We start from the raw sequence: 10,304 nt of genomic DNA on the forward strand, positions 1-10,304 counted from the left end.
CTGGGAGCAAATAGAGCCCGTCCCTCCTTGGCAGATGGAGGATTGCATCCCAACATCCCAACGTCCACGTCACCAACCGGCCCTCCCAGTCCTCACTGGGATAAGGACTGAAGGTGGATGGAGATAAAAGATTTTGGGGGATTTTGGTTGAAGGAAACCCCCAGGAAGTGAGTGTGGAACCCCAGCATTGTCCCCATCACCACCTGTCCCCATGGGAAGTTGTGCAGGTTCATTCCAAGGGGAAATCATGGAATGGTTGGGTTGGAAAAGACCTTTAAAGGTCACCTAATCCAACCCCCTGCCATGAGCAGGGACATATCCAGGACTGAAGAGGCCCACAGGGAAACTGAAGGGATTATTCATCAGGAACTGGAGGGACAGGACACCGGGAATGGGTTCCCACTGCCAGAGGTCAAGGATAAATGGGATATTGGGAAAAATTCTTCCCTGTGAGGGTGGGGAAGCTGTGGCTGCCTCATCCTTGGAAATGTCCAAGGCCAGGTTGGACAGGGCTGGAAGCAACCTCTCTCCCATGGTTTGGAATTAAATCGTTTTTAAGGTCCGTTCCAACCCAACCCATTCCAGGATTCTGCGATCCGACATCGGTTCAGCCTCTCCCGTGTTCATGAAACCTGGATTACTTTTAATGGAGGGATTTTTTTCTGGTGAGGAAGTGAAGAAGTGGAAAAGGATTTGTTCCTGCCCGGAAGGGATGAATCTGGATGGGTGTGGAAAGAGCTGGAAAGAGCTTCACCCTCTGGAGAGCAGAACCATCCCACCCATGGGAATATCCTCATTTTTTAGTAGCATTACAGCAGGAAAAGGGATGTTCCCAAAGTCTCACTGAGTGCAGGCAGGGTTAGAGCAAGGTCCTTCCATCAGGCTTTGGAGGAACTCCTCCTCTGGAGTCGATTGCTCTTCCAGTGCTTTCCTGACAGGGTGTCCATCTCTCCTCAGGTGTTGGGACTTGAGTGCTGGCAATTTAAAGTGGATTATTCAGGTGCCCATCCTGGCAGCTATAGTGGTGAGTATGGGATGAGTGAGGGGCTGGGAGGCCTTTGGGTCCTTGGGAAGAGCTGATCCAGGATTTCCTACTCTGATCACCCTGTTGTCAAAAATCCTGCCCTTTATAGTCCCTACATGCCCACTTTGAGGGGTTCATGTTTGTCCTGCCTGGAGTTTTGGCAGCTGACTATGGCAGAAGGGTTTGTGAGTGACTTCAAGGAGAGAAAAATCCCACATTTTTAGGGCTAAGACCCTAAAATCATCAATGAAACCAACATTCAAGGCAATATTTCCAACCCAGATGATCCTGGAAACTCTCAGGGATCATAACACATTCTTACCAGGCATCTCCAGTGGGAAGAGATGGAATTTGGGACCTGTAGCTGGACCAGAGCTTTTCCCAAGCATGTTTCAGGGTCATCCCTTTATTTCTGAGCTGGTAAAAACTTGGGAAGCCTGAGGTGGGCAGGGAAATGAAACCATCCCAGCTTTGATTGGATCTTTAATCACTGAGGGTGGATTATTCAACCCCCACCCAGGAGCCAGAGGGGAAAGGGAGGATCCAAGTGACATTTTCCCAACACAGGAGGAGCTCTCCAGAGCTGGAGAGGGCGTTATAAGATTTAATTATCTGCACCAGGTGAATTCAATTCCTAATTAATGAATTCATTAATTACCCTCTTCCCCCCTCTCTTTATTTGGGGTTCTCCATTGCTCAATCTCCTGGTGGAATCCATGTCAAAGAGCTCATGCACTCCCCGAAATCCCACCTCCCTCTCCACTCATCCACCAGTGGAGCCAATAGGAATCTCCCCACAGTCCAGAGGGTTTGGAATCAGGCTCTTCCTCCTGGCCTCCCAAATCAGGAGGCCTTGGAAGATGCTCAGTGTGGGTGAGAAGAGCACCAGACACACAAAGAGCAGGAAATTTTCCGAGGTGGATGCGCTCATCTGGTGCCATTAGGTGAGATTTTTGGGGTTTGGGGGAGGGCTGGATTTCATCCTTTCGGTGGAAATTCTCCACCTGGCTCCAGCAATTCCTTGGAAGAAACGCGTCACCGAGACCACATCTTTGGAAATGGAACAGCAGAGGCTGGAGAAGAAAGTTCAGATGGTTCAATTAAATTAATTCCAGCGACCTCGTCGCATTTCATTTGAAGGCCAATTAGCAGAGGAGAAAGAGCCCAATTGAGGCTCATCCTTGGAAAAATAAGGTTTCTCCAGGAGGCTCTGCCTGTGCCCTGGCAATTTGCAAATCCAGCTGTTTATTATGCAAAAATATTCCATGGGCTGTGTCTGTTTAATTTCCGTGGGTTCGTATTGTTCACTTGGCTGCTTCTGCCATTCCCACATTGCTGGACAAAGTCCTGCATTTTCTGGATGAGATTTTGGACGCTGAGGGGTTTAAAGTCTCTCCACTTTCTGCTAATTTGGATGTGATTCCTTTGTCTGGATTTCTTTTCAAATTTAGCACATTTGGGGAAATCAGAGGAGTTTCCCTCCTGGGTGTGATAATGTTTTGACATAATTAATTTTGCCAACAATTGCAGAACAAAATCCCACTTTGGAGCCTTTAAAGCTGGAAAAGCACCTATGGAGACATAAATCCTGCTTGATTTTTCCCTTTCAGATGGTCTCCAAGGAATTAAATGCCCCCAGGCTCTGTCCTTCCCTGCCCGTCAGTCTGTCCGTTCCTCCTTTATAATTCCTGTGCCAGTCAGGGAATTTCAGCCAAATGGAACTCAGGGAATGGGGTTGCAGGGGTGTAAAATTCCCACAAACCTCATGAAAACAGGGAAATGGATGTGGGAGAGAATTTTCACTCATATCCCAGTGATAGAAATGGCATGGCCTTCCCTGCTTTTTTTTGTGGAGAGCAGTTCCAAACGAGCTCGCACCTCCTCAAAGGAGGAGGAATCCAACCACAGGAGACAAAGCCATGGGAAACCAGGCCCTGCTGGCTCAGCAGCTCAGGGAATTCCTGGTTTTACCAGGGAGGATAACTGACCATGGTGGGATCTCTGTCATGGAAATGCTGGAACGCGGATCTGCTCTGGCTCCAGCTAAAATGGATCCAAGGAGGTCTCCTGGACAATCCAGCTTGAGGTTCACAACGGTTCCTCCCTAAAACTCCTAGCTGGTGTGTGATGTGGTAATTTGGTGTCTTGAAATGCTGGAGGCTCCAGAGGAATCCGTAGGCATTATCCAAAAACATGGATCTGCTCCCTGAGGTTACGGGATGGTCCTGCCTGATCCCTCTCCATGATCCCATGGAAGGGTTTGGCTGGGCCAGCAGCTGCTGGAATCCAGGGAAGGCAAGCTCTGGAGAGATCTCCCTAGTCCCAATCCATCTTTCCTCTCCATGAGGTGTTGCCATTAAATTTCCCTCAGTGCGTTCCTGCAGGACAAGACTGGAATCACAGAGTCACGAAGGTTGGAAATGTTCTCCCAGGTCAAGTCCAACCATTCCCCAGCACCACCATGGTCGCCACTAACCCTCGTCCCCAAGTGCCACATCCACATGGGATTCCACCGCTTCCTGGGATGGGGATTCCACCACTTCCTGGGGCAGCCTGTTCCACTGGAATTATCTTGAGCAGCCAGCCACGAGTTGGGTTCACGGATGTGTCTCCCTGAAAGGCAGGGATATTCCCTGACTCCCTGATGATATTCCCTGACTGTCCTTGTCTACTCCATCCTAAACACTTCCCAGAGGAATCTTGGCAGTAGAAATACGGGAGAAATCCAACAGTTTTGTTGCCCTTCTTCATTCTTGAGCTGTCATCTCCAGTTAGGTCCATTCTCTGTCTTCACCACGGTGCCTTGGGCTTGTTCCTCTTTCCTTTTGCACATGGAAATGTGGGAAGACATCCTACGAGTGCTCCTGGTATCCTGAGGGGATCTCAATCCCAGCTGGGCTCTAAAGACAAATAAAACTTCTTTTTCACCTTCTCTAGGTGCCTGCTGGGCTCAGATGGCTCAGATGTTTCCATGGGAGATGCCCACACCTTGTGAGCCATTCCATATTCTCCCTGAAGGTTAAAAACCTTGGGATCATTCCTGGAACACTCATCCCTTCCGCAGGAGGGGCTTCCTCCCCAATCCCAGCCCCTGCCTCACCCGGGGGAAACACCAACCGAACAACTCCACCATTTTCATCAATTTTTTAAACAGCTCTCATTTCTTTGTTGTTTGTTTTCTTTTCCCTGCAGGTAAATTTTATTCTCTTTATCAATATTATCAGAGTCCTCGCAACCAAGCTCCGAGAGACGAATGCAGGGAGGTGTGACTCGAGACAACAGTACAGGTGAGTGTCACCTGCCCTGTCCCCTTTCTGGGATGGGACAGAGTCCTTGTTCACCCCCTTGGCTGTGGGGAAAGCCCAGGGTGGCACCGGTGCCACCTAAAATAACTCAAAAACTTTGTTGTCTTCCAAGTGTGGTAATGCAGAATGGACCAGAGTGATTTAAAACTCTCCTCAACCTTTCAAATCCAGCCTGCTGGAGGTTAGGGAGGAATCCCAGCTCTTCAGCCAGTTTTTGAACCCAAAGTGCAAAAATGAAACATTGTTTGTGCTGTTGAAGGCCATAAAACTTGTATCAGTTTATTTGCTTATTTTTATTTCCCTCCTGGGCTTTGTTAAGCTTGGCCTATTGGTTAAACCTGCCCTTGAGCGGGTGTTTTCAGTGCCTTGGCTGAACCGAAAAAAAGATTCCAATTTAGTTTCGTTTTTTGTTTGGTTTGCCTTTGTTCTGCCAGCTCGTCTCCCTCGATAATTCGGGTTATTTGTAGCATGGTCAAAAATTGGACAGAAAATTCAGATTGCTGGGACGCCACGGCTGCTTGAGAGCTCCCAGGGCTTCTCAGGATCTCCTGGACTGCCCAACAGGACACTTGGGAAGGGGGGAGAGCGGAACGGTTTGGGATGTAAACCATGAGCTCATCGCTCCCACCTCCCTCTCCAAACACACATTCGAGGCAGGAGGGGGATTTGGCAGGAAAACACCTCCCGGTTCTCCTCGCTGCCCCGTCAGGGCTCTGATTTATCCATTTATTTACTTCTCCCCGGCCGAAGCTTTGCCATTAATTATGGTTTGGATGGGGCCTGCTCCTTTTAAAGTGTTAAATTCCCCGGGTGGTTTGCAGGACAGAGGCGGTGCCGGCCCTTTCTGGGAGCCATTCCTGCCCTTCCCCGTCCCTGCTGCACTCGGGCGCTTGCTGGAACTCTTGGCACGAGGTCTAATCCCTCAATTAATGGCACTTCCAGGCAAAGCTGATTCCCTCCGGAGCCAGCCCAGCCAGATTCTCAGGGTTGTGGTGCCTCCGTGGAGCCCCCAGCACCGATCCTGTGCTGAGGTGGAGCTGCTCCCTGGAAAAAGGAGCTTTTCCAAGGGATGCTGAAGCCCGAGGCACCTCCTAGGAGTGTTCACTCTGCTCTGTCCTCTTCCCTTGGATATCTGGAGTAATTCCACTCCGAACTCACCTCCCTCTGCTCCAGATCTGTTGAATTTGCAGGCAACCCCGACAAGGGAAGAGATGGGAATCTTGACTCCGTGTTTCAGAAGGCTGATTTTATTATTTTGTGATATTAAAAAAATGATATATTAAAACTATACTAAGAGAATAGAAGAAAGGATTTCATCAGAAGGCAGGAAAGGAAATTTTAAGGAAAGGAAAGGAAATTTCAAGGAAAGGAAATTCCAAGGAAAGGAAATTCCAAGGAAAGGAAAGGAAATTTCAAGGAAAGGAAAGGAAAGGAAATTTCAAGGAAAGGAAATTTCAAGGAAATTCAGAGGAAAGGAAAGGAAAGGAAATTCAGAGGAAAGGAAAGGGAAAGGAAAGGAAAGGAAAGGAAAGGAAAGGAAAGGAAAGGAAAGGAAAGGAAAGGAAAGGAAAGGAAAGGAAAGGAAAGGAAAGGAAAGGAAAGGAAAGGAAAGGAAAGGAAAGGAAAGGAAAGGAAAGGAAAGGAAAGGAAAGGAAAGGAAAGGAAAGGAAAGGAAAGGAAAGGAAAGGAAAGGAAAGGAAAGGAAAGGAAAAAGAAGGGGGAAGGAAAGGAGAGGAGAGCAGTGGCAGCCACTGTGGGTCATGTAGGACCACAGGAAGATGGAGAACCATTAGGGATAAGGCAATTTGGTGGATTTCAGTTGGAGCCTGAGGGCTGGAATTGCAGCACAAATTCCTTTCCTTCCTTTCCCCCTTCTCCCCATGATCCTGACCCAGGCCTGGCATTGGTCTGAGGCTGGAAAAGCCACCTCAGTGTTGTCACCTCCAGCATCACAGAGGACCATGCTGAGGGTTGGACTGGCCCACGCTGGAGCATGAGCCTACAGCTTGCAATTCCAGGTGCAATTCCACAGCACCTGTGTAGACATCCCATATCCAAGGGGACAAGGAGAAAACCACGAGCAACTTGTGCTCAGTGACAAACCTGGCTGGGCTGGTGATGCTGGGGACGTTTATCCTTGCACTAATTCCATTTTCCCCCTTTTCTTTTCCCTTTTCTTTTCCCTTTTCTTTCCCCTTTTCTTTCCCCTTTTCTTCCCCTTCTTTCCCCTTTCCTTTCCCCCTTTCCTTTCCCCCTTTCTTTCCCATTTTTTCCTTTTCCCCCCTTTTTTTTCCTTCTTTTCCTCCTTTTTCCCCCCCTTTTTTCCCCCTTTTTTTTCCCTGCAGGAAGCTGCTGAAATCTACCCTCGTCCTTATGCCTCTGTTTGGCGTTCACTATATTGTTTTCATGGCTATGCCATACACAGATGTGTCAGGGATTCTTTGGCAAGTTCAAATGCACTATGAAATGCTGTTCAACTCTTTCCAGGTACTGGAACTCTGGGGAAAAAATGGGAATTTCAGCGGGGAGAGGAGGGAAATGTGGGTGCAAGGCTGCCTTTGGAAGCAGGGCTGGGTTTACAGTACTCTAGAATTAATCCATGAGGGGATTTGAAAATATTTGAGCCTCAAATCTGTTTTCTGCTTGCAAAATGCAACGAGAAAATGGGAAATTTGTCCAGCAAAAAATGTTCTTCCCAATTCTTCCCAATGCACCCCAAGATCCCATTGGCCTCTTGTCCCCCAGGACACTCTGCTGGCTCCTGGTCCACCAGGAGCTCCATCCACAGGGAATTTTCTCTGTTTCCCTCTCCTGCCCCACTGAGCAATCCCACATTTCTCACACACAGAAGGTTTTGAGTTTCCCCAGCCTCAGAGAAGCCTGGGGGTGCTGGGCAGAAAAGAGACCCAAATTTCTCTAAATTCCCATTAATTTGCTGTTTCTTCCTCCTTCCAGGGATTTTTTGTTGCCATCATATACTGTTTTTGCAATGGAGAGGTGAGTCACGAACATCTTCATTCCCTCCCTTCCTGGGTTAATTCCACACCCAGGTGGATGCACACCAGCACATCCTCATTTTTCTACAACAAACATCTTTATTTTGCAGTCCAAGGTCTCTCAGTCCACATAAAAAATTCAAATCTCCATTTTTTTTTTTCTGGTGGAAAACCCCCAGGTCAGCATGGCACCGATAAATGAGCTACTGGAAGCAGCTAATGGAGAAAAAAAATGTGGAATTTTTCATTTCCTAGCACAAGTGCTGCTTAGTGGAATTCCAGGTGCAATTTCATTTCAAATTAGGAAGAAAAACGGATTTATAGAGTCACTGATTAACTAAAAAAACAAACAAACTGGATTTTTCTGGGCTCTTTTGACTTTTTTATCTATTTCCAGAATAATATACTTTATTTTCCTCATTTCCATTAATTCCCTCTATTGCTGCTAATTAAGAAAGTGGATGGTCAGTGGCTGCACCCCAGGGAAGAACTTCCATGGATTGGGATAAAATGAAATTTATGGATTTTAAAGAGAATTTATGACCTAAATTTATGTATTTTAAGGGGCATTTATAACCTAAATTTTTGGATTTTAAAGAGAAATAAAACTAAAAAAATCACTGGTTTTTTTCTGCAACTAAAACAAAGATAAAATCTAAGGGGAATTGATCTCATCCTAAATTTAGCAACGTACTTTAGGCCCAGTCTAAAATTCTTATTCCAGGGAAATTTCTCGGTATTCAGGTGCCTCTCAAGGCGGTTTTCCCACTGACATTTGATTTTTATGGGACATTGAGACAATTCCCTCCTGGATGTGCTGCTTTCCATCCCTCAACCCTTGGGCAGAGCTATCCCACCTTTCTGGCCACATGTTTTCAGCCATTCCAGCTTCCCAGTGTCCAATATTTCATTTGGATAGGGCAGATTTAACGTGAATTTATTATTTATTTAATGTGAATTTGTTATTTATTTAATGTGCATTTATTCCAATTTCGTGGAATCACAGAATCTCCTGATTTGGAAGGGGCCCATAAAGACCATAAAATTCCAAGTCCCCACAGACTTTCCCACCTATTCCATCCATGGACACCACATTTTTCTGGCATTTTTCTTCTCCCAGTCATGGGGTTTTTTCCCCTCTCTCTTTTTTTTTAATGTGAATTTATTATTTATTTAATGTGAATTTATTATTTATTTAATGTGCATTTATTCCAATTTCATGGAATCACAGAATCTCCTGGTTTGGAAGGGATCCAAAAAGAGCACAAAATTCCAAGTCCCCACAGAGTTTCCCACCCATTCCATCTATGGACACCACATTTTTCTGGCATTTTTCTTCTCCCAGTCATGGGGTTTTTTCCCCTCTCTTTTTTTTTTTTTTTTTTTTTGTGAATTTATTTTTTTTTTAATGTGAATTTGTTATTTATTTAATGTGCATTTATTCCAATTTCGTGGAATCACTGAATCTCTTGATTTGGAAGGGGCCCATAACGACCATGAAATTCCAAGTCCCCACAGGGTTTCCCACCCATTCTATTTATGGACATCACATTTTTCTGGCATTTTTCTTCCCCCAGTCATGGGTTTTTTTCTTTTCCCCCTCCTTTTTTTTTTTATGTGAATTTATTATTTATTTAATGTGAATTTATTATTTATTTAATGTGCATTTATTCCAATTTCGTGGAATCACAGAATCTCCTGATTTGGAAGGGGCCCATAAAGACCATGAAATTCCAAGTCCCCACAGACTTTCCCATCTATTCCATCTATGGACACCACATTTTTCTGGCATCTTTCTTCTCCCACTCATGGGTTTTGGTTTTTCCTCCTTTTTCTCCCCTCAGGTCCAAGCAGAAATAAAGAAGTCATGGAGCAGGTGGACTTTAGCACTTGACTTTAAAAGGAAAGCCCGGAGTGGGAGCACAACCTACAGTTATGGACCAATGGTTTCCCACACCAGCATCACAAATGTAGCCACCAGAGGGGCGCTTGCCCTCCACCTCAACACGAGACTTATTCCAGGGACCCTCAACGGCCACAGGAATTTGCCAGGCTATGTGAAAAATGGCTCCATTTCAGAGAATTCCATGCCTTCCTCCGGCCCGGAGCAGTACAACAAAGACGAGGAATACCTGAACGGCTCTGGGCTCTACGATGGAGACAGACCCACGGTCCTGGTGGAGGAGGAGAGAGAGACAGTGATGTAAAGACAGGAGGAGGAATGGAAAAATTCAGCCAAAGGATGAAAAAAAAAATGGTTCCTGGAGAGGATTTAGTGGGAAAAGACCATCAGGCCATGCAGCGGATTCCAAGGGTTTCTATGCAGCGCCTCTGTTCTGTGGAATGAGAGATTAAGTTATTTGGGGAAACAAAAAAAAAAAAAAAAAAACAACCAAAAGTGAGCCACCAGCGTGGCCAGTGGGTGATGCCATCCGTGAATTCCGTGTTCCACGTTCTCCTGGTGATAACACTCTCCAGACCTGCTGGACACCCGGAGATCCCGGGAGCTCACCAGGGAGGGCTGCAAAGCCCTGCGTGGTCCTTGGATCCCTCGGAGAGCGTGGGCGGCCGAGGAGGACGGGAGCGTCCCCCAGGAAAGCAGGAGGCGTGCAGGGAGGGTGCAGGGCCATCGTCCTGGCAGGGGACAAGCCACCCTCGGGGGCAGTGGCTTGGGGTTGGTTTGTTCTCTGCCTGTGGATCTGCCTGGTGACACACACAGGGCTGGGAAAGGCCCCGCCATCCGTCGGTCAAGGGTCATGTTGGGTACCACCATCCCACGTTCCTTTTCCCTTGGGAGTTCTGACTTCTTGGCAAAATGCTCCTCTGGGGCGGGGAGGGTTAACAGCTCATGGAGGCAGTGAGGGATTGTCCTCTCCTTTCCCCAAGTCCTGGGGGCAAGGCAGGAACCGGTACAATTTTAGTGTTGGATGTGGGAACCAGTACTATTTTAGGGTTGGATGTGGTTATCGGAATGTGCGG

At 46.9% G+C, this 10,304-nt stretch overlaps 1 protein-coding gene across 1 annotated transcript in view; it reads left to right on the forward strand.

Moving 5' to 3' along the window:
* PTH1R (parathyroid hormone 1 receptor) overlaps positions 1-10,296 on the forward strand; it is a 94,024-nt gene extending 83,728 nt beyond the window's left edge. Inside the window, exons 10-14 of the mRNA XM_031062805.1 lie at positions 958-1,024; positions 4,217-4,311; positions 6,675-6,816; positions 7,285-7,326; positions 9,170-10,296. Coding sequence (XP_030918665.1) covers positions 958-1,024; positions 4,217-4,311; positions 6,675-6,816; positions 7,285-7,326; positions 9,170-9,532 — 709 coding nt within the window. The 3' untranslated portion in view covers positions 9,533-10,296. The remainder of the gene's footprint in view (positions 1-957; positions 1,025-4,216; positions 4,312-6,674; positions 6,817-7,284; positions 7,327-9,169) is intronic.
* The last annotated feature ends 8 nt before the right edge of the window (positions 10,297-10,304 follow it).

This window comes from Geospiza fortis, unplaced genomic scaffold (genome assembly GCF_000277835.1).
Source record: "Geospiza fortis unplaced genomic scaffold, GeoFor_1.0 scaffold178, whole genome shotgun sequence".
Classification (NCBI taxonomy): Eukaryota; Metazoa; Chordata; class Aves; order Passeriformes; family Thraupidae; genus Geospiza; species Geospiza fortis.